Source organism: Narcine bancroftii, chromosome 1 (assembly GCF_036971445.1).
Source record: "Narcine bancroftii isolate sNarBan1 chromosome 1, sNarBan1.hap1, whole genome shotgun sequence".
NCBI classification, from domain to species: Eukaryota; Metazoa; Chordata; class Chondrichthyes; order Torpediniformes; family Narcinidae; genus Narcine; species Narcine bancroftii.
Genome location: NC_091469.1, coordinates 272,814,705 through 272,839,937, shown reverse-complemented (window position 1 = coordinate 272,839,937; position 25,233 = coordinate 272,814,705). Strand labels below are relative to the sequence as shown.

Below are 25,233 nucleotides of genomic sequence, written 5' to 3'. Positions count from 1 at the left end.
AGGCGATGTCCTCAAAGCTCCACACCACCCAGGCCATGCCCTCTTAACTCTGCTACCATCAGGAAAAAGGTACAGGAACCTAAAGACGAGCATTCAGTGGCATAAGGACAGCTTTTCCCCCGCTGCCATCAGAATCCCAAATAGTCAGTGAATCATAAACACTTTTCATGCCCTACTATTTTAATTTTTTTAATATTATTATTGTAAGATGGTTATAATATGTCTGTTTACACTAAGATGCTGCTGCAAAACACCAAATTTCCTGACTTGTTCATGACAATAAATTCTGGTTCTGATTCCCCTTTGCATCAGACACGAAGACTGGGAGATCATTTCATGGAGCATTTTCGCTCTTCCTGCTGCCATAACGGGGACCTCCCAGTGGCCAACCATTTCAATTTCATGCCCCACTCCCATGCCAACACGTCGGTCCATGGCCTCATGCACTGCCAAACTGAGGTCAACCGTAGAGGAAGGCCTAATATTCTGTCAGGGCAGTCTCCAACAAGAGTGTTTACAGCAACTTCTCCTCCCCTTTCACTCTCTCTCTTTCCCTGTCTCTGTCTCCTTTCCTCCAGCTTCTACCCCCCCCACCCCCCCCTCTCCATTCAGAGAGTTACCACCTCCTATGAATTCCCAGCTTTTCTTCTTTTCTGGTCTCCAACCCATATCCACCCATGACCGGTTGGCCAGTACTCCTCCCCTGCCCCTTCTTCCCTCCTCCCACCTTTCTATTTAAGCATCTGCCTGATTTCAACTCATACCTTGAAGGGCTCAGGCCTGAAATGTTGGTCACATACCTTTCCTTCCAGTGGACACTGTGTGACCTGCTGAGTTTCTCCAGAACTTTTGTCTAATACACTAAAATCACAGCGTTTGCAGACTTTCCTGTTTGACCCTTATATTCATAAATTACTAGTCTTCTGGTTTAAAAGAGTAAATGTAGTATTTCCTGCCCATTTAGTAATTGAAGTTAGCACAAACCATGGCTGAACTGACTTTATAAATATTAAATTCTACAGATGGGTCAGACTAACATACATTCCATTTCAAACCATCCATACTCAGGCTAATTTGTCAACTGGATTCACCTGAATGTACCAGTTTGAAGTGCAAACTCACCTGCACAGTGCTCAGAAGAAGGGAGCTGATCAGAAAGGGGAAAAGGGAGGAACCAAAATACCAAAGGATGAGCCAGGCAGCGGCTTCAAGTAGCAGGATGTGAACCAGGAGCCCAGCGAAGAACAGCTTATTTGGCTGCAGGAGCTCTGTCCTTTCCACCACAGCACGCAACTCTCTGAAATCTTCTGTCACCTGTTTCTGAAAGAAAGATGCGAAAGAAGATTTTAAAAAGGTTATTTGAAATTAATTTTTTTTAAATGCTGGGAACAATCAGACCAGGCAACATCTGTGGAAAGAGAAAAAGGGTTAATGTTTCAGGCTGTTCATCATAACTCAAAAGGTGATAGTCGGCTTAGAACAAAAGTTTTTATTCAACAATGTGCATGAAATCACAGATTAAGGGATGATCATCCATCACCAATGTTATTGAGGTTTTTTTAAAAAAACTAAATGCGAGAGAAATACAGTGGCACTATTTGCCCTCAAATGTTTAGAAGCAAATGTATTTGCAGAGCACGATCCTGTAAAACCAACCCAGATATTCACAGCGACACATTATGTACAAAAAAATGGATCCCCAGGAACTAGCCAGCAGTTGTAAACCAGAGTTCATCATTAAGTTCATAGAGTTCAATGCTTTATTGCAGGACATAGTGCAAAATGCAGTGGCACACAAGGGCCAAGGCAACGTGTAGAGCACAGGAGGAAAATAAGGCAAATCCAGAGCTGGATGAAGACTGAAGAACAGGGTGTTGGTGACAATTATTAAATGGAGGGTGCCAAAGTAAGCAATGGTAGATGACTGCTGTCAGAGTGAGGGTCAGCTGCTAGTCATTGGTGAAAGGAGGGAGGGAAGGGTAGCCAATGGAATGATATCAGTAGTTGGGTGGAGTTCAATGGTCATAGGGGATTAAGTCAGGTAAGCAAATTGTCTGAGAAACTGGGTTGATTAATAGGTCAGAGTTGGGCAAAAAATAGAAGCATAGGGTGCAATGGAATAAATTCCATAAAGGGAATGCATTCAACTGGGAGGAGTCACGTGATTGAGTAGTGGCCGGATGGTGAACTCCAGCCCTCTCCAGAAAAGTCAGGAAAAACAAAGGAAAACACAAAGGCACAGAAATAAAAGTTACAGAAAAGTGAGTATAAAGGTGGAAAGAAGATGGCGACAAAAAAAGAAAAATCGAAAGCAACGGTAAGAAGAGAGGAAGAGAAGACAAAGGAGGAAAAAGGTGAAGGCCTTACCTGTCCGAAGAGGCCCGCTGTGGAGAGAGAAACCCGCTCCCTCAGGTCGGTAAATAATGGACTACAAAAATGGCTCGCAGAGCCGAGTAAAAGTGCGCAACCGCGCATGCGCGATGCGAATGAAAAAAAACACATCGACGGGAGGAGGGACCAGCTGGGGAGTCGATCTCCACAGCCGGCAACGACAGCTGCAGAACACCTGCAGCAAGAAGAGACCACAGAAGACAATAGAAACAAGAAAGAAGAGAAGGAAAGGGCACCAAAGAAACAACAGATGGCCAACCCAGAGGAAGAAGAAGAGGAAGAGGAAGAGTACAGTGAAATAGAAGAAAAGAAAGGCAAGATAAAGAAGGTACTTTCTCTTATTAAAGGATACATGGAGTCATTTAAAGAATGGCAAACACAGGAATTTAAGGATTTAAGAAAAAGAATAAACAACACAGAAGAGAAAATGAATAAAATAGAGATGACCTTAACAGAAATGGGAAAGAAAATGGACAAGATGGAAGAGCGGGCAGTAGCAGCAGAAATGGAGGTAGAAGACTTAAAAAAGAAATTGGAGGAATCTAATAAAAAAACTAAAGAGACACAAGAACTACTAGCTCAAAAAATAGATATAATGGAAAATTATAACAGAAGAAATAACATAAAGATAGTGGGCCTTAAGGAAGATGAAGAAGGCAAGAATATGAGGGAGTTTATAAAAGAGTGGATCCCTAAGACCCTAGGATGTCCAGAACTACAGCAAGAAATGGAAATAGAAAGGGCACATAGAGTATTGGCCTCTAAACCACAACCACAACAAAAACCAAGATCTATTATAGTAAAATTCCTAAGATATACTACAAGAGAAAAGGTACTGGAGAAGACAATGGAAAAAGTAAGAGAGGGCAACAAACCACTGGAGTATAAAGGGCAAAAAATCTTCATTTATCCAGATATAAGTTTTGAACTCCTAAAGAAGAGAAAAGAGTTCAATATAGCGAAGGCGATTTTATGGAAGAAAGGGTATAAATTTATACTAAAGCATCCAGCGGTATTGAAAATATTTATTCCAGGACAACAAAGCAGACTATTCTCGGATCCAGAAGAAGCATGAAAATTTGCAGAACAATTACAAAAATAGACTGAGGGAGGAAGACGGGTAATGAGAGTTAAAATGATCACGATTGATATGTATGTGGGTAAAGACAAAAATAGACTGAGGGATGAAGACGGGTAATGAGAGTAAAAATGATCACGATTGATATGTATGCGGGTAAAGAGGTATAAGAGTGAATAGAGACAATGAGCATACATGAATGTATCTGTACTTAGAGGAAAATATAGATAGTATAGACAAGAATTAATAAGGGAAGGTAATGGAATGGAGAGAATAAGGAGGGAATTAAAAGAGTGACCTTTGTGACATATGAAAAGTGAAATCTTTTCTGGGGGAGGCGGGGTGGGGGGAAATAGCGGTCACTGCAAAATCAGTTGACGCTTGCGAGTGGATTCGCAAATCCAAATGGAGAGGGGAGATGTGGTTGTCCGACAAGGGATAAAGGACAACTCAGGAGGTGAAGGGGAGATTGGGGATAAATAAGATAGAAATAGGAGAATAAGGAAAATGTTGGATGTTGTAGGAATGTTGTCTTATAAAGAGTTGAAAATAAGAAAACAGAAATGGAAAAGGAGGAAAGGTAATGATGGAAAAACGGAAAGAGAAGATAAACAAAATATAAAAGGGCTACGCTGAACTATATGTCTTTAAATACTAATGGAATACATAACCAAATTAAAAGGAAGAAACTACTAAATTTAAATGAATAAATGTATTCCATTAGAAAAAATAACATATAGGTTAAGAAATAATATTGAAATGTTCGAACAAGTATAGGAGCCTTACATTAAATACAATAGCGAAAACCTACCGGGGACAAACATTACCTAAGTTGATGGAAGGAGAAGGAAAGAAAAGAATGGACTCAGTAGAATTTCTGGTGTAATTTTGTTGAATGACAACATTGTCTGACTGGCTTAATGCAACCTAGATTGTATACCTAAAATGGATGAGAGGGGGGGGGGTGGGGGGGTGGTTTGGGAGGAAAGGGGGGGGAGAAAAAGACACTGTATATGTGTGAAAAAGAAATAGTGTATATCATGGCTAATGTGATTTATGGTGTGAAAAATAAAAAAATTTAAAAAAAAAGGGAATGCATTCAACTTTGGAGTGCTTAGGCAGGTCTCCTTTTAGTCCCAAATTTGATGCAAATATCATTGCAAGACCACCATTCTGCATCCAACTACAAATGAATCCTACAGAGTGAGATGCATGTTTAAATGAACATCATTCTAACAGTTTATGGGTATGTATCATAGAATGGCACCACCCATGTTGGACTCCTGCATGTATTAGTGCTTCATACCCATGGATATTTTTGATCCATGAAGTAAATTCTCGATTTTAAATTACATTATTCACTGAAATGGTATCGCTCAGCAACACAAACCACAGACCCCTTGCAGTTTAGATGAAGTTCCAATAAAGGCAACCAATTTACACAAAGGTCTTGCACATGGCAGCATGATGATTATAGATCCATTCACAGAACACTGACCAGAGAAAGTACTCACACTTTTCCATGGTTCCAAACTAGGCTGGTCAGGTGCAAGCTCTCCAATCAACAGGGAGTTAAGATACTTGTTCACCAATGTCTTATCAACATGAAAGGCAGTAAATGGGTCCTAAAAGGAAGAGACCAGCTGTCATCCTGAATAATATGACATTTATACAGACAATATCATGGAGGCAAAGTGGCATTCTAAATCTTATAAAAAGCTCTTTTAAAAAAAAAATAGAAAAATCTGGGTCTGATAATATGCATAGTTAAAAAGGACAATTGAAGACTAGAGTGACATTATTTGAGTCTAAACTGAAGTTCATACCTGATACAACATGCAACGCTTTTGTTGTCAGTTTAGAAGATTATAAATATTAAAAATTCATGAAAGACAAAGAGTTTCAATTTCTGTCCCTTGGATTATTGATCAGGATTCTCGATGTTTACTAGTTGTTCTGCTATTGAACAGTAAGACCTCTGTGATAACCATTCTGATTACCAATTATGAATGATACTGTGGCGGCACACCTCTAGACAGGCAAACCAGCCCCACTTGTAATCCAGGCGGCGGGGCAGCAGCCAAAATGGTGCCGTCGGGGGTTTCCCCTTCTTCTCAGCACAGGGCACCGAAGCCTGCGCTGGGTGACCACATGACGCCTGGGTGACGTCAGAGCCCTCTAACGCGGTTCTCAGTCAGGTCTAGGCTGGGAGTATAAGTCCAGCCCAGCAGCCTGCAATAAATCAGTTCAGCTCACTGAGCTCAACCCATCTGGGTTGAGTAGCAGTGTAGCTGCCACTACAATTGGTGATCCCGACTGGTTCAAATGTCTTTGAACCCATCACGAGCGCCTGGGATCAGTGCTATAGCCGTCGAGCTGCCTGAATTCTGGGTTCAGGAGCCAGAGACCTGGTTCGGCCACGCGGAGGCTCAGTTTCACCTCCGCCAGATTTCTACCATGTGGTCACCGCACTGGACCAGGCCACTGCCAAACGCATGCTGCACCTTGTTCAGCACCCACCTGCTGAAAACAAATACGAGACCATCAAGCAAGTGATCACTGGATCCCTCGGACTATTCAGGCGCCAGCGTGACGCTCGGATGCTGCACCTCGATGCCCTGGGGGACAGGTCCCCAATGGAGCTGATGGACGAGATGCTCGCGCTCATGGGTGATCACACCAACTGCCCACTCTTCGAGCGCATTTTCCTCGACCATCTGCCCGAGGACATCTGGCCATTACTGGCCCAAGAGAGCATTACCGATCCAAGGAAGGTCGCTCAGAATGCCCAAGAGCTATGGCTTGAGCAATTCCCAGAGGGCTCGGCGGTCCAGCAGGTCACAAGGCACAGGCATGACCACCCCAAGCCCATCCCTAGTGCTGCAGTAGAGCATCCGGCCACTGCAGGGGCCACCAAGAGCATAAACAGGGGCACAGTATCCACTCCAGGCCTCTGCTTCTACCACCAGCGGTGGTAGGCAAGGCTCGGAAGTGTCATCAGCTCTGCTCGTTCCAGGGAAACCAGTAGGCCAGCCACTGTTAATGGCTGCGGCAGCTGGCCAAGGACACAGCCTCCTCTACCTGCGGGACTCAGTCAGCGGCCGCCGCTTCCTTGTCACCACTGGCGCCCAGATCAGCGTCATCCCAGCCACCGAGTCCAGGAATCGACCTCGAGGACCTCCCCTCCATGTGGCCAACATATGGAGACAAGACAGTCCACTTCCAGATCAGCCGACGAAAGTTCTCGTAGAGGTTCACCGTCTCGTCCCTTCCGACCGCCATCCTGGGTGCTGACTTCCTCCTCGCCAACTGGCTTCTGGTGGACATTCGGGTTAGGCGCCATACTTTCCAGGCCATTCAGCTCGACACCTCTCGCACAGAGCAGCCATAGATGGCCACAATCAGCATGCCCAGAGAAGAGTTCCAGTGAATCCTGGACGAGCTTCCAACCCTCCTCAAGCCACAGTTCTCCACTGCTTCGCCGCGCCACGGGGTGTTCCATCATATCCCCACCCAGAGCCCACCGGTTCACGCCAAGGCACGCCAGCTCCTGCCTGACAAGCTCCAGGTGGTGAAGGGAGGAGTTTTTGCATCTGTTGGAGCTGGGGATCATTCAGCGGTCTGACAGCCCGTGGGCCTCACTGCTCCACCTGCTCCAAAAAGCCTCCGGTGGCTGGCACCCCTGCGGAGACTACCGGCAGCTCAACGAGGCAACAGTTCCTGACCGTTACCCCATCCCTCACATATAGGACTTTACGGCCAACCTGCATGGTGCGAGGGTTTTCTCCAAGGTTGACCTGGTGCGCGGGTATCACCAAATCCCAGTGTACCCCGAGGACATACCCAAGACAGCCATCATCAGCCCCTTAGGCTTATTCGAATTTCTTTGCATGCCATTCGGGCTCAAGAATGCCGCTCAGACCTTCCAGCGCCTCACGAACTCAGTGGGCAGGGACCTGGATTTCGTCTTCATTTACTTAGATGACATCCTCGTTGCCAGCAGGGATCAGGCACAAAACAAGGCCCACCTGTGCCCTCTCTTCTCCCGGCTGGCCGACTTCGACCTCACCATCAACCCAGCCAAGTGCCAGTTTGGGAAAGTCCATGCAGTTCCTGGGCCATACCATTACGGCCGAGGGAGCCACGCCAGCCGCTACGAAGGTCGCCAATATCAAGGAGTTCCAACGTCCGGACAATCTCAAGGGGCTGCAGGAATTTGCAGGTATGATCAACTTCTACAACCAATTCATCCTGGGAGCTGCGCACATCATGCAGCTGCTATTTGCCCTCATTGCAGCCAAGCACAATTCACTCACTTGGACCCCAGAGGCCTGCAGTGCATTCGAGGCCACCAAGGATGCCCTCACGAAGGCTACCATGCTCGCCCACCCTCACACTGACCTCCATATGGCACTCTCCATTGATGCCTCTGCCACAGCCGTCGGCACCGTCCTGGAGCAGCAGGTGAATGAACAATGGAATCCTCTGGCATTCTTCAGCCGGCTTCTCTGTTCATCAGAGCGCAAGTATAGCGCTTTTGACCGGGAGTTACTGGGCATGCACCTGGCGGTGCGGCATTTCCGCTATTTCTTGGAAGGGAGGACTTTTACTATCTTCACTGACCACAAACCCCTCACCCAGGCACTCACGATGGCGAAGGACCCCCTGGTCGGCCCACCAGCAGCGTCACCTCTCCTTCATGTCGGAGTTTACCACCGACATTTGGCACAAGGCGGGGAAGGACAACGTGATCACTGATGCACTCTCGCGACCGGCCATCTGCGTGCTGACGCCCGGCCTCGACATCAACCAGCTCGCCCAGGACCAGAAGTCCGAACATTCAGGACTGCCATCACGGGCCTGCGGTTCCGAAACCTCCAGACTCCGAGCAGCGGAAGCACCATCCTGTGAGATGTCTCCACGGGCCTGACTTCCAGCATCTAGATCCAAGAAGTTTTCTTCCCCCACCCCCCCCACCCCCAACAGCCATCAGGCTCTTGAACTTCCTCACCCTATCCTGACCCTAGGACCACCAAAAGATCTGTCTGTCTATGAATTTTCACTTTTTTTTCCTTGGACGAATTGTGACTGTGAATATTTTTTTCTGTCTAGGCATATTGTGGTATTTAATTATTACTATTACAGTTGGTGTGTCTTACCTACCTGTGTGGCTGCAAGATTTTTAATATATCTGTACTTCGGTGATGACAATAAACTCTCAGCTCAAATTATTCCACTTAATTAATCGTTCAATCAACCACATGATGATTACTCAATATGATTATTGATTTCCTAAAATTCATTCTGTATTTCGCTCAAATCATTACTATTTAAGCTACTCCTGAAGGTGGTGGATATCTTACTTCTCTGTCAAATCAGCCCACTTCCAGCCACCTCCGCTCATGATTGACCCCAGGAGCCGAACGACTCCAACTCGGGAGCTTTGCCACACCACCATTCTTACCGTGGCGTCTTGCCCCGCGTAGTGCCCGATCACCCGGGGCCCTCCTGGATGCCTTTGACTGAACTCGCTAATATCATAGACCTTCCTGTTGATCACCAGCCAGCGGTCGGTGCGAGTGCAGTGCTTCTGCACTTCATTCCAGCTGAAGAACCGGTGGCGACCGCGCTCTGCGCTCGAGCCCATCACTCGGGAGCCCGGACCGCGCCTCGCTCACTCCCAAGCCCGGGCTGCGCTCACTCCCCCTGCATCTTCTCACTCGCGGCTTGAAGCTTCCATCCCTCTCTTCCTTCCCAATCTTTCAGGACCACATTTCGCATCAGACGCGCTTCTGCCGCCCCTTGAAGGTGGTTTCTATTGGATGCTTTTGCCATCACGCTGCCGGTGCCTAAGATGATTGGCCAACAGAACCATCAATCACGCAATCAACCAGTGTTTCCCTATTGGCGGATATCCCGTGGACTAATCAACCAAGATCCACGCGTTATTGGCTGATGGATGCACGAATTTGGTCAATGCGAATTCCGATTGGTTTGTTGCAACGTCCACTCCTCTCACGCGGTTCAGGGCTTCTCTTTCATTGGGCTGGGTGGTGAGGAGGATGCGGCGGCGACGACAGGAGTGTGTCCATTCAGAACTCCTCTTCAAGACTATTCTGTGAATAAAGGAGACGAGATCGCGTTTAATTTAGTTCGCCTTTTCATACTGTCTCTATTTTTGCAAATCAAACACTGCCTTTTTATTTGACCCACTATCTTGCATCATTCTCAAACGGGGCGGAATTGTTCACCCAGAATTAATAGTTGGAAGAAGAGTAGCTTGTGCATCAGAAGACGCCAGCCATTTTATCACGAAACCCCGACGGTGATGGCACCATCTGGACACTGGGCCAGAGGAAGAGCGTCCCGATCACCATCTTGATTGTAAGCCGCGTGGAAATAATCAGTTTACGTCGCTGAGTCGAAGGCACGAAAATAAAATGTACAAAGCAAATCACGAAAAAAACCTCATGTGGCAGGTCAGATGTGAATCCTTCAATAGACTGAAGAATGATGAAGAATGTGAGTATGTGTTCACAGAAACTTAGCAGGTAAAAGATGCAGGAGCTAAAAATGGACAAAAGGCGACTGAAACAATGAAGGTTTGATTCATGAACAAATGTTAAAAAAAAAGAAATGAAACAGCAATAAAGGTACAAAACACCTTCACACAAGGGTATGTGAGAAACAGAAGTACCTCCACAGAATTTGCTTGAGACAAAAATTGAGAACAAAGAACTTTTATTCTACTATTACAACAATGCAAAGTTGGGTGCTTCCCCTTACCCTGGGAATACACACAGATACTGAGGCTGACCCAACTTTTATGCATTTCATTTCAGTCCAGAGATACCTTCCCCCTAACATTCTTCTGCCTCCTGGATTGGTTTAGCATTAGGTAATTCTGCCCACGTGGATTCTAACTTCTTATCAGTTTATGTGCCTTCCTGCAAACTTGTTAGCCAAGAAATATCATGTCTTTGTTCTTTACTCATTAATCAATCCCCAAGACTTGCTAAAGCTATTTACTTGCTATCCTGTTTTGAAGATCCTTATTTTATACTTTTATAACCCTTCCTCCCATTCCAGCATCCCTTCACCCTGATTTAACCCATAATACTTCATTTCTAATGAGCACTTGCTTGACTCCTCACATTCCAGTATCCCTTCACCTTAAGTTAACCCATAATACTTCATTCTTAATTAGCACTTGCTTGACTCCTCACATTCCAGTATCCCTTCACCTTAAGTTAACCCATAATACTTCATTCTTAATTAGCACTTGCTTGACTTCTCACATTCCAGTATCCCTTACAGGTAGATTTGAAATCAGACAGAAATACAAATGGTTAAATGGAAAACATGCCTAGATCTTAATTCTTATCAGCACTGGACCAAATGCAGAGGACAGGAAATAGAATTATCTCCTCAGGATTCGGGTACTATTGGGAATTGAGATCAGAAGAAACGTCTTCACCCACTGTCTACCACAGAAGGCAGTGGAGGCCAAGCCATTAAATATATTTCAAGTACCTCCCAGTAACCAACCACTTCAATTCTGAGTTACACTTCCATGTCGGTGGCCTTAAGTACTATCCCGCCCAGACCACCCACAGATTGGAGGAACAACACCTTATTTTCAGTCTGGCCACTCTCCAGCCAGATGGCGTTAACATCAATTTCTCTGCTTTTTGCTAACCTACTGGTCTTTTCCCCCTCCCTCTTTCCAGTTTCCAGTTCACACTCCTTTCCCTTTCCATTCACCCAGCCATCCCTCCTCCCCCGATCGCTGCTGTCCCCTCCCTCCTTTCTCCACCTATCACCTATCACCTCCTGCCTTGCCCCCCCCCCACTTCCCCTTTTGTTCGGTTGCCTGCCGACATTCTTCCATACCCTGATGAAGGGCTCAAACCGTAAATGTTGGTTATGTATTCTTACCTTTACTACATAAAGAACACTGTTTAACAAGCTGAGTTTCTCCAGCATTTTGTGGATTTACTTCAACCATATCAGAATTTATTGTCATGAACAAGTCATGTTTTGTGGCAGCATTATAGTCCAAACATTCATGGTATAACCATCTTACATCATTACTATAAAAAAAGTGCATGAAAAGTAAGGCAGTGTCTTTGGTTCATTGATTATTCAGAATCTGATGACAGCAGGGAAGAAGCTGTCCTTGTCCCATTGGGCACAAGAACAGCTCCTGTACCTTTTTCCCAATGGTAGCAGAGTGACAAGGACATTGCCTGGGTGGTGGGGTCTTTGAGGATAGAGGCTGTTTTTTTAAGACACTACTTCATGTAGATGTCCTCGATGGAGTGAAGTCTGGTGCCTGTGATGTTGCAGGCTGAGTTGACAACCCTCTGGAGTTTATTCTTGTCCTGAGAGTTGGCGCCTCCATGCCAGGCATTGATGCAACCAGCCAGAATGCTCTTCATAGTACATCTGTAGAAGTTTACGAGAGTCTTCAGTGACATACTAAATCTCCTCAAACACCTAACAAAGTATAGCTGCTGGTGAGCCTTCTTTGTGATTGCATCAACATGGAGGCTCCAGGACAGATCCTCAGAGATGTTGACACCTAGGAATTTAAAGTTCTTGACCCTCTCCACTACTGAGCCCTCAATGAGGACTAGGTTGTGTTCCCCTGACCTCCTGAAGTCCACAATCAACTCATTGGTTTTACTGACATTGAGCACAAGGTTGTTGTTTTTACACCATTCAACGAGCTTATCTATCTCCCTCCTGCACACTTCCACATTGACATTTGTGATTCTGCTGACAACTGTGGTGTCATCAGCAAATTTGTAAATAGCATTGGAGTTGTGCCTGGCCACATGATCATGGATGTATAATAAGTAGGGCAGTACAGAATTATTAAGAGGTAGTGTCTTGGGTAAACTTATACCTCTCATTTTGTTCGTTTTAGATTGGTCACAGTGTTCGAGCTACCGAAAGAAAATAGACACACGCACACGAGAGCAGTTCAGTTTATACAAGGCTTTATTACTAAATCTAAAGCTGAATTCACACTACAATATGCAAGCCCTTCCCAATTATACTTATCAACGCCTGGACTGGTCCCAACTGCCGAAGCAAGGCAACGACTGCACACTTGTATAGGTTGTCGGGGCGCTGGTACCAGCTTCTCTACCTCCCTCGACCGGGTCATTAGCTGGACTCTTGAAGTTCTTCTTCTTCTTGCTGAGAGATGTTGGCACCTCTTGGAGAGTCTCAAACTTCAGCAGTGGGACCATGGCTTATATTACCCAAAAGTTGTTTACTTCAGATCTCATCTCTTTGAACAAATGATTTAATTATCTTCAAGGTCTCCTGACAGTCTGCGACCAACAAAAGACAACTGCATCTCTGGGCCTCATGGTGGAAGTTGGATAATGTCTACTGATTCATATGCATCCCTGGGCCCCATAGTGCAACAAGCAGGTTCTCAGCCTTGCAGAAGCAAAGGCTGCAAAAGTAAGAAACACGGTTTAAATCCTCCATTACATTCCACCCTTTGGTCGCAGCCTGTCACTTATGAGACCTTACAAGCATTTGAGTAGAGAAGGAGCGAAAAAAATAAACTAAAACTATAATAAGCACAAAAATAAGCAATAATGCAGGCAACCAATGAGAATATTGTGGTCCAATCCACCAAATGTACCATTTAACCATGAAAAGGGATTCAAACTATCCTTGTGGGCCACAATACCCAGACACTGAAGCTCACGAACAGATTTTGAAACATGCTTAACAATATCAGATATATTAGTGGATACATCAGGCCGTGTCCCCCACGGGCAACTCCCTCGGAACGTCCTCGACATTACAAATCCAATTGCTGACTTCAAAGCAGCAGTTAAGCCAGATCAGCAGGAGCACAAGATGGAGGACCTGGAACAAAGAAGCCTGACATATGTCACTCACGATGCCATAAGTGTTCAGTATTTAAACAAACTAAATCATCCTGTCCCTCAATAGCTACCCACCAAGTGTTCACCTGGGCAGGTATCACTATTTCCCCTTTTACAGGAGGGCCAATACCTGATGGTGCCACCCATACTTTTTGTCCGGCATTCTCTGGCTAGGGAATGGGGGGCAATGACCGTTTTTCCTCTGGAATAGGCTGTAGTTCAGAAGGGTGAAGAAGTCGGTGGAACGATGTACCTCCCTTCAAAGGGCGACGATTCAAATTGGCGACTGCCTGCTGCAGCACATGGCACCACCCCTTCAAGGTCGCCAATGGTGTTAACAAACGAATTTGTTCCTTCAGTAAGCCATTCATTCGTTCAACTAACCCGGCAGCCTGTGGATAATAAGGAATATGGTGGACCCATAAGATAATGTTGTCAGTTGCCCAATCACAGATTGCCTTCCCGGAGAAGTGCGAGCCATTATCAGACTGAATTTCTTCTGGTACATCATAACGAGAAATTAAATGGTTTAGTCCTTGGATAGTGCTAGCTTGGTCAGCCGTCTTGGTGGGAAAAGCAAAAATCAAGCCCGAAAAGGTGTCAACCATTACTAGGATGTAACGTTTACCCATACAGTCTGGCATGGGGCCTATGTAATCAATTTGCCAGACTGCAGCTGAGCGAGCTCCCCATCTTATTCAGCCATGCGGATGAGGAGGAACGGAGCGGGACTTCACAAGCTGGCATGCTGGGCATGTACGCACAACCATGCGGACATCATCCTGATGGACAGGTAAGGCATGTGTACTTGCCCACATAGCTGATCCCTTCTCCCCCAAATGGCCACTCTGTTCGTGTGCCCATCGAGGCAGGGGGACAGTATCGGCGCGGCTGATAGTGGCAAGCTGATCTGCTACTGCATTATGTTGTGCCATGTTCGTCATTGCATTGGTATGGGCATCAACCTGATATATGATTATCTCATGATCATGGGAAGCATCCCACAACAGCTACCACAACTGTTTGCCCCATACTGGGCGGTCATGTATCAGCCAGTGTTTCTTTTGCCAATCAGGCATCCATACCACTAGTCCATTAGCCACAGCCCAGGAACCAGGAATCAGTAATCAAGTGAAGAGGGTGATCATGGGGGTCTAGTGGTAAAGTGACTGCCTTCAACTCAGCATACTGACTGGAGCCACCATCCCCCTCCTCCAATAAGTGAGTTCCTGACCTGAGATGGTAAACCACTGCCTTCCACTTCTGCTTTCCTTGCACCCACTGGCTGCTACCATCAGTAAACTTGGCATCCTCTTGTTCTGCTTTCTGTACCATCTCTTCCGTGGCCCCTTGGGTCATCACATCATCAATATAATGGTGAATTGAGAGGGAAGGCGATACTGGCACCGTCTCCAAATCACGGGCAATTAGGCTGTGGCAAATAGTGGGAGAGTGTACATAGCCGTGAGGAAGGCGGGTGAAGGTATACTGGCTCCCCTTCCAAGTAAAGGCAAACTGATCCTGTGAGACCTCATCTATAAGAATACTGAAGAAGGCATTAGCGAGATCAATGACAGCATACCATGTTCCTGAGTTCCCAGTAGCAATGTTTTCAATAAGGGTAACAATGTCCGGAACTGCCGAAGCAAGTGGTGGGGCATGTTTGTTCAAAAAACGATAGTCAACTGTCATTCTCCAGGAGCCATCCGGCTTCTGAACCGGCCAAACAGGGCTATTAAAGGGTGACGTTGTGGGCCTCACTACCCCTTCTTCTTGCAAAGCATCGATGGTGGCAGTAATCTCTTCCTGCCCCCCAGGGAGCCAATATTGTGGAATGCATACTGGTTTCGGGGGGGGGGGGGGGTGGGGAGGCACCATCACAGGATCCCACTTAGCCCATCCACCACTAATCTTTTAATAATAGTCCAAATTCCAAATGTAAATCCCAATCTACTGGTGATGGGTATACTCGTAGCAGGGCATCCCCTAGAGTGGCAAGTAAGTAATCCACCTCTCTTCCTCTACCCCGCAGCTCAGCAGTGACCCGGATATCAGTAGACAATGTTCCTAATCCCAACAATTCCTCAGGGGTTAAATATACATTACCCCCTCCTTGCTCCCAGACACGCAGGAGTCAGGCTGCCAGAGTTTCTCCCACCTTTTGCCTAAATTGATCTCCAATGGCAGCCAGCTCTTTTACAGAGAAGTCACGCATCATTGACTGCTCTTGACCCCTGCTCCCACTTTGGCCCACAGGGTCCTTTGCCCAGTGGCCGGGACGAGGCCTAGGCCATCCCGTAGAGGGGGTGGGCCATTGAGCATAAACAGGGGTTCGGGTACCTTCCCCTGGATCCTCTAGTGAGATGAGGGGATCATCTATCTCTTCAATCTCGTCAGTTACATTCCCCCCCTCTCCCACTTCCTCTGTTTGGGAAGTCTGCTGCCTTATGGGGCGGGCGTGAACAGCAGGTGGAGAGGGTAGTATGTTAGACACACGCTGAGGAGTATCTGCATTATTACCATGGTCATCTTTCCAGATATTCCCATCTCATTCATCAATTTCATCAGGATCATCGCCATTCCTTATGGCATGAATACGATGTGGATCGGGTTCTACTCCATGCCTTTCTTTATCTGCACAGAGCTGCTGCCGGAGTTTAATATTACGGCAGATCGTTTGGACATGCTTATCCTCCCGTTCTTTGGCTCGGTTCTGACTGGTGCAAACAATCTCGCTCATCATGGAACAGCGTTGTTGCACAGCTTCTAGCTCCTCCTCTAGTTGCTCTCTCTTATGCTGAGATTCTACTTCTCGCTGAACTGATTCTGCTTCATGCTGAACCGAGTGGTATAAGGCTGTGGCCAGCAGCCAAAAACCATCCGTCAGCATCCCCTTTGTAATCGGAAATTTACTTTCTCGAAGGAGAGTCGCAACCCGCTCTTCCAGAGGCACACTTGATGGATCTAACTTCTCATCCCAACTGAGGGGTGGTCCCAGCAAAGACAGGGTATTGGCCAACATGCCAAACCCATCGTCTTTGGAAGTCTATCCCGGAATCAAGAACTGCTCACCTCTTTCTTTCAGCGAAACATTTTGAGACCAATCCTGCTCACAGCGCCAATTGTCTTGGGTAAACTTGTACCTCTCACTTTGTTCGTTTTAGATTGGTCACAGTGTTCGAGTTACCGAAAGAAAATAGACACACACCGAGAGCAGTTCAGTTTATACAAGTCTTTATTACTAAATCTAAAGCTGAGTTCACACTACAACATGCAAGCCCTTCCCAATTATACTTATCAACGTGGTCCCAACTGCCGAAGCGAGGCAACGACTGCACACTTGTATAGGTTGTCGGGGCGCCGGTAGCAGCTTCTCTACCTCCCTCGACCGGGACGTTAGCTTGACTCTTGAAGTTCTTTTTCTTCTTGCTGAGAGATGTTGCCACCTCTTGGAGAGTCTCAAACTTCAGCAGTGGGACCATGGCTTAGATTACCCAAAAGTTGTTTACTTCAGATCTCATCTCTTTGAACAAATAATTTAACAAGGTCAGTCTGCGACCAACAAAAGACAACTTCTGGGCCTCATGATGGAAGTTGGATAATGTCTACTGATTCATATGCATCCCTAGGCCCCATATAATGTAAATTTAGATAATGTCTTCTGATTCAACTGCATCCTGTGCCCCATGGAGGAATTTAGTGCTAATTCATATGCAACAAGCAGGTTCTCAGCCTTGCAGAAGCAAAGGCTGTAAAAGTAAGAAACACGGTTTAAATCTTCCACGACAGGTTGATATAGACAACACTTTCTAATTTCTAGTATTTCCCATTTTCAAAACATGTCATCTTCATAGAAACATTAGCATTGATATTCCAAATTACTATCTTAATCCAATAAATCAAACTCTATAGATGCAGATTTATGTAGCTTTATTTCGTTGATAAAAACAAATAAACATTTTGCATAACTACACATTGAGATTTTCATTTCAATGAGTAACAAAGCATACTGTATAATAATGATATTCAACTTTAAACAAACGTAAAAGAAATAATATAAGACGATTAAGATGAATTCAAAGAAAAGTATTTCAAGCTTACTTCCCTTTCATTGTTCTCCAAAGAATGAGGAAGCAAGCTCCGACAGATATTACGACATATGACATCATAGTAACTATGGTAACACTACAAAAATATTTTATTCTTAATGAGATAGGCACAAAATTACTAAGAAGCAAAAAAATAAGGTTTTAACCTTTACAGTAGATAGTATTCCCCATTTAAACTTTTTTGATTTGCAAAAGGTAATTTATTAGAACAAATGATGGGGGGTGAAATTCCCACAGGATCTAATACTGGTTTTATTGAGAGATATCTAAATTGAAATTGAATATTATATCAAGTGAAATTTGTTCAAATTGCTTTAGCGATAGCTAGAAAATGTATCACAATAACTTGGAAGTCAGATATTGATTTGGGAGTGGATTGTTAGCTTGCAGAGGTTAGGAGTTGTATACCACTTGAAAAAATTACTTAGAAATAGGTATCATACATATGTGAAATATGGAGCCCATATTTACAATTTGTGTGTTTTAATAATTAAATGAATCTCAGACATTCCCTTTCTCTTATAAGTATCTCTCTCTCTCTCTCTCTCTCTCTGATACACACACACACACACACACACACACACACACACACACACACATATATATATATATATAAATAATTTTATTTTAAAGATATTGATTACTCCTGTTGTGGTTCTCTAGACCTGTTTTTTTTTCCTTTTCTTTTGTATAGTAGGGGATTGGAGGGTGGTTTGGGGGGGTGGGGGTGGTAGTAGGGTTTTTTTCTTATTTTCTCTTGTACTCTTTATTTATATATACACCACATGTATTTGGAATATATATGAAATATTGTAATTACTTATTTTGTGGTTTAAAATGAAGTATTAAAAACAAAAGTAGGGGGTAGATATTTTTCTTCATTCTAACACAATCAAGGGATGTGGTAAGAATGTGAGATTAGGCCAGTTGTTCAGATGTTGTCACACTGAATTTTGGTACTGACCTGAAGGACTGAATGGTGTACTCCTACTGGTTTCTATGTTTTATTTTAAGGGAGCTCCCACTGTGAATGCTAGCTTGCTCTAAAGACTGGCAGTCTTTCTCCACTCTGCTAGTAAGTGGAAGCTGCTGCCGAGATCTGGTAACTAAATTTCCTGTTCGGAAGTTTAAGGTGATAATCTGAAATTAATACTTGGACTGTCTCTTCCCATTCAGTCTAATAAAATGTTGGAAAATCTCATGTTCTCTTAAAAGAGCCAAAGCAGTATTTTCATTCAATAAAGCATTTTTTCCAGACTTTGGGACTTTTATCTTTCATATCTGTCTCCAGAGGAAAGCTCAGAGAGGTAGTGCAATAATTTCTATTGTCCATTTCTACCCTTACTCCCCTCAATAAGATCATGGAACAAAATCAAACTCTACATCCCCTTTCCATCCTGCATTCAGGGAAACTAGGTCAAATGTTAATGTCTGCACTGTCACATTGTCGTTGATCAACTCATTCAGCTTGAACCTGTAATCTGAGATTTTTTTTCTTTGCTTTGTGTGGCTCAATTCTGCTACCCTTTTTCAGTTTTGAATTGTATCATGAACTTAAAAGAACATGTTAAATGTTTGTCCATCCTCTTGTTTTCTATTTTTTTCAGAGATTTGACTTTAAAATGGAATGTCTAAGTGGTAAGATATTTTTAAGTCCATCTTTACTTGGTAACATAATGATAACTGATTGTTATAAAATAACATGCCATAATTTAAAACTATGCCTGATTGAATCTAGAACCAAAAATTATAGCAAATATATTCTTTTTACTGGTTCCAACTTAGGCTTGTTATCTGGAATAAGATTACAATTAATTAGTACCCTTATAATGATAATTATATGTCTTGAGCAGTTTATAAAGCAGAAATAGTTAGGAGTGGGAATAAGAAATAGATGAAGAGAGAAATAGTGGAGTAGAAATGATCAAACTTTAAATATGAAGCATAAATTGTAGTTACATATAAATACAGAAAACATAATATAACAATTTACTTTTCTAATTAGAGCTTGTATGTGACAGAAGCATGCTTAATATAATTTTATGCTAGTTTGTCCTTTATTATAATGATGGGATTTATATTAAAAATAAACATGAAGCTCCAAGCTAATTTTTATACAAATGTATTATGAATATCTGCTAGTCTTACAGTGATTCTAGAAGTATTATTACTACTGACATGAATAAAAGTGTTTGTAGGTAAAACATTAAAGCACTGTTCATTTTTTTTCTGTTCCAAGCTATTAATGTCTGGTCTTAGATTTGAGACAACCACATGGACCTACATATCCAGATCATATACCCATTGAAATTACTGAATCATTGTTTCCTCTTCCTGCACACTGTGGGACACAACAACTACCAGAGGGGAAAAGGTACAACTTCAAACCATAGATTACATTCTTACATAAGAATACCATGTTCCCTCCACACACATTGCCAACTGCCGACGGAATGATCTGTCAGTATATTGAGTCCCAACAATTGTCTCTCCAGATTTTCAGAATGTGATGACATCTTTTTGGTTTGATCCTTTCCTTCTCCTTGTTTTGTGTTTTTATAAGGATCCTTAGTTAATGTTGTACTTTTAATGCTGACCTTTATCCAAGCTTTTTGAGCCTAATCATTTTGGAATTTGGAACACCCAATTGGTATCACTGAATAAATGTCCAGAAGATTGATAAGCAAAATCCAATTTCTTAATTTACACCCATCTCAAAAAATATGTTGCAATCTATTTATTTTGATTTTTCATTAATTCTCAAGTTTGAACATAGGAATTGATACCAAAACTTTATAAATTACATACGTTTCATTCTAAAACACATTTTCGCAAAGCGCCTGCAAGAAATGACAATAAAACTCCACGTATATGAGAGAAAAAGTTTCTAAAAACAAATTACAAAATAAGGGCACATGATTAGCTTAGCAGTTAGCTCAATGCTATTACAGAGTCAGCGACCCAGGTTCAAATTCGGCACTGTCTTTAAGGAGTTTATATGTTCTCCCGTGTCTGCATGGATTTCCTCCAGGTGCTCCGGTTTCCTCCCACCTGTCAAAAAAAATATACAGAGGTTGTAGGTTAATTGGGGTATTTAGGTCGGGCCAGAAAGGCGTGTGACTCTGCTCTATAATCAAAAAAATTCTCATCTGTTCAATTTACCTTTTTCAGTTCAGAGATACAAGTCACATTTTAACACAGTGTAATTTCTCAAACTTCTTTCTGCCATCTTTCTCATTTTACCAAATACTAAAAGTTACATTTTATACAATGTTGCAGTTTTGAGTTACATAATGTGATACAACCAAAAAGAAACACTTTAATGTAATAAATTAATGATTTTTTTTCTCTAGAGAAGTGGTTCTCAATTTCTTTTCATTTTAAATATTCTTTAGCTTTTCACAGACCACCAACGTGATGGGGGCGAGGATGCTAGCAAACTTGAGCCCTTTCCCAAGACCACCAATGGGATTTTTATTTTATAGGGTCATTGCTTCAGTTTTGTTTTGTTTTGTCAAATTTACAACTTTGTTTTACATATTATTTATTTACAGTAACATTTATTTTTCTTGTGCTGCCTGAAACAAACCCATGGACCATTGATTGTGCAATGATTAGTTTTAGAGTGAAACAAGGCTGCTCTTAAAATATATATTACTTGCCTGCTCCCCTCACCTCACCCCAAGCATGCTCTGTTGTTTGATAGAAACATACCACATCATATTTAAGATTAAATGATATTGAAATTAATTCCAGATTCTAGGAATCAAATCTCAAGCAGACATTACAGGAAGCATGTAAAATAAATTAAAAACAGTCTGACCTAAAACATTCACTATTTCTTTTTCTGTTGGCACTGCCAAGTTTTTCCAGTGATTTCGAGTTTCATTTCATATTTTCAGCATTCTTTGATTTTCATATATATTATTCAAAACAGTAAATGATTATTTTGATGGGAGACTTGATAGTGTGTAGCCTATGTCTAAATCTGAGTAAATTATTGAGGATCTGATAGAGGACTTTAAGATGAGAGAGAATTAGGAATGACTGGTTGTTAATGTGGCAACAATGATAGAAACTGAGATTAAAGCAAAAAGAGTTCAGGGGAATATTGCAACTAGCAATTGGAAAAATACCAGAGTTTTTTTTTAATTTTTTTAATTTTTCACACTATGAACCATACTGACCAAAATACACACAAACATTTCCCTCTTGAATATACACAGTCATTTTCTCCCCTTTCCCCCCCTCCCTTCCCTCCCTCCTTCACCCCCCCCCCCACCACCCACTCAACATTCAACATATATGATGCATTAAACCCATTAAACAATGAAAATAAAGAAGAAATTTGTGTCATCTACCTTTACATAGTGGGTCAGTTCATTTCGTCTTCTTCTCCTTCTGTCATTTTAGGTGGTAGAGGTCCGCGGTAGGACTTCTCTGTTGTGTTCCATGTACGGTTCCCAAATTTGTTCGAATACTGTGATGTTATTTCTTAAATTATATGTTATTTTTTCCAATGGAATACATTTATTCATTTCTTTGTACCATTGCTGTACTCTCAGGCTCTCTTCTAATTTCCAGGTTGACATAATACATTTTTTTGCTACAGCTAAGGCTATTATAATAAATCTTTTTTGTGCTCCATCCAAATCGAGTCCAAGTTCTTTACTTCTTATACCACGGTGTTTTTGAAGCATTAAAAAATCTGTTTTTTTTAAACAAATACATTGTCTATAATAGAATATGGAGCATTTGCAGCAGTGGAGATAAATTATTCCAGATCTGAATAGCCCAATTCTGTTCTGTGTAATATGATGGAAAAAGTATAGTTTTATATTTGTGAAGAGCTCCATCATGAAACTTGCTGAGAATATAGGGTGCCATCAGCACCCATTATCACAAGCTAGCAATTTCTTTCACATTGCCATAGTCTTTCACTTTATGATATAGTTATTTACCCTTATGCTACTAAAACCAGTCCCTGTGTGAATTAATTTTCCCTTTCTATCTTAAAAGATGGAATCAAAGATGGTGTCCTTCCACACATATCCACTATTTGACACCGAGATTTTTGGTTTTGACCCTTATTAGATTTATAGAGCATTGAAGCAGGCCCTTTAGCCCTCGGCATCCATGCCAATCACTATGCCTCCACAAACTAATACCACTTGCCTGCATTCACTCCATATCCTTCTATGCCTTGCCCATTCAAATACCTGACCAGATGCCTTTGACTGTTCCTCCCTCAATCACCTCCTCCAGTTGCTCATTCCAGATACCATCTACTCTTTGTGTAAAAAAAAAAACCCACCAAATCTCCTTTAAACCTCACCCCACCTCCCCCCCACCCCCCTCCCCCCCCGCCTAAATCTATGTTCTCTGGTTTTAGACATAACTAGCATGGGAAACAAACTCTGGCTATCTACCCTATGTTTGCCTCTCATGTCACCTCTCACCCTCCTTGGCCCCAGTGAAAATTGTCTCAGCCTATCCACTTTCTCCTTATAACTCAACCCTCCAATCCAGATGAATCTTTTCTGCAACCTGAATAGCACAATAACATCCTTTCTATAGGGGGGTGACCTGAAATACAACACAATCTCCAAATACGGTATAACCAATAGTTTGTACAAATATAATATAACATCCTTACCTTGCACTTATGTCATGCCTGATGAAGGCAAGCATGCCATACACCTTGTTCACCACTCAGACTAACTATGTTGCCAGTTTCAGGGAATCATGTAGTTTTTCTGCAAGGGGTCTCTGTTCAACCACATTTCCCTTTTCACTATGGATGTTGCGACCTGGTTTAACTTTAAAAGCTGCATTAGTTAGCATTTGTCAGATTTAAATTCCATTTGTCATTTCAAGTTCAAGTTTATTATTATCTTCCAATTTTATATAAGTACATCACATTCTTTGATCCTCAGTGTAAAAACATGCAAACAAATATATAGATAGAATACATATTTACAAGTAATTTATATGCAGTATATTTATAAAAATGAATGAATATTGTTAAATAAACAGTAGAATCTCAAAGGGATTGTATGAGTAGTTAATTCAGTAGTCTCATTGCCCATGAGAAGAGGCAGTTTCTCAGTCTGGTGGTTCTGGCTCTGATACTTCTGTATCTCTTTCCCAAAGAGAGTAACTGGAAGATACTGTAGGTAGGGTGATAGAGGTCTTCAATGATTTTCCAAGCCTTCTCCAGATCACATCGATAAGGTGTGGGGGGAGGGGGGAGTAGTGGGGGGGTGGGGGGGGAGAGACCCTAGTGATCCTCTCTACCGCTGTTATGGTCCTGTGGATTGACCTCCAATCCAATGCTCTGCAGCAATCATACATCACTTTGATGCAGCCAGCCAGCATGCTCTCGATAGACCTCCAGTAGAAGGTTGACATGATGGTGGCTGGTAGCCTTTCCCTCTTCATTTTTCTCAGGAAGTACAGTTGCTATTGCACCTTCCTGATAAGTGAGGAGATGTGTGTCCAGGATAGATCACTACTTAAGTGGACTCCAAGGAACTTTGTGCTCTCTGCTCTCTCCACTATAAAGCTATTGATGTTTATTCCTTAGCCACTTTCCCTATTGATCTATATCCTCTTGTAACTTTGGTCAACCTTCCCCACCATCATCAATACTACCAATTTTGGTGTCATCTGCAAACATAATAATAAAGCCACCTACATTCTCATCCAAAACACCGATGAATATGTCACACAATAATGAACCCAGTGCCAGGCCACGCAGTACACTACTACTGACAGATCTCAATGTGAATAACAATCCTCAAGTCTCGCATCAGAATTGAGTTCTAATTTGGGGTTCCAGGCCTAATGTTGACAATTCTTTTTGCAGCTGCTCGACCCACTGAGTTTCTCCAGCAGATTGCGTGCTGCTCTGAATCAGCAGTTTCTCATGTGTCATTGGAATTGCTTTCATCAAAACTATCATAAGAAAGATCATTGATCTGAAATCTTGACGCTGTGTGACATGAACATTAAGAATTAAAATTTTTAAAGTTGATTAGCACTCTCCAGAGCATTTCTTCACAGATGTTGCCTGACCTGCTGTTTATTTCCAGCAGGTTTGACTTATTTTATTTCAGAATTCCAGCCTCTGCAAAGTTTATATTTGGTTCTTTATGGTATTGAGTGATTCGAGTAACATTTCAGGTATTGGTAAAGTGACCATGAGACCATTGGTCAGTTGTAAAATACAGATTTGCTCATGTCAGGTAAGGAATTCAATTGTTAGCTAGTCTGGCTGGTGTGTTATTCCAATTGCTAATTGACACGGTTGATTTCTAGCTGCTGTATGACATGATCCAAAAAGCCATGTGGCTTTTATTTTTAACTTAATACCAAATAAACAGGGATGCAGTGCTCTGGCACCTCAGGGGGCCACTCCAGGCACCTCATGGGGCTGCTCTGGCACCTCCTTGTTACCTTTTTTGGTGAGCTATGGCACCTAAAAATATTAGCACCGCAAATAAATAATAAAACCGCATGCAAAATTATTGATTGAAATCTAGAAATTGAATGTAAAAGACCCTCACAACATTGAATTAGCTCCTCTACAAGCACTTGAACCACAAAGGCTAAAAAGCCAATGGATCAAGTCCTGATAAATGGTATTAGTATAGATATGTACTTGAAAGATCAGGATGGACCGAGGGGTCCTGGCTCTGTGCTGTATGACTCCATGATAATAATAGTACACAAATCT

General features: G+C 42.8%; 2 protein-coding genes across 2 annotated transcripts in view; one reads left to right on the top strand and one right to left on the bottom strand.

Annotated features, from left to right (window-relative positions):
- LOC138743689 (acyl-CoA (8-3)-desaturase-like) overlaps positions 1-10,256 on the bottom strand; it is a 49,172-nt gene extending 38,916 nt beyond the window's left edge. The window contains exons 1-4 of the mRNA XM_069899285.1: positions 10,167-10,256; positions 8,934-9,585; positions 4,984-5,094; positions 1,123-1,320 (exon numbers count right to left, since the gene is read on the bottom strand). Of these exons, the coding sequence (XP_069755386.1) occupies positions 1,123-1,320; positions 4,984-5,094; positions 8,934-9,116 (492 nt within the window). The 5' untranslated portion in view covers positions 9,117-9,585; positions 10,167-10,256. The remainder of the gene's footprint in view (positions 1-1,122; positions 1,321-4,983; positions 5,095-8,933; positions 9,586-10,166) is intronic.
- The window catches only part of fads2 (fatty acid desaturase 2), a 79,958-nt gene continuing 64,294 nt past the window's right edge, over positions 9,570-25,233 (top strand). The window contains exon 1 of the mRNA XM_069899255.1: positions 9,570-9,991. Coding sequence (XP_069755356.1) covers positions 9,980-9,991 — 12 coding nt within the window. The 5' untranslated portion in view covers positions 9,570-9,979. The remainder of the gene's footprint in view (positions 9,992-25,233) is intronic.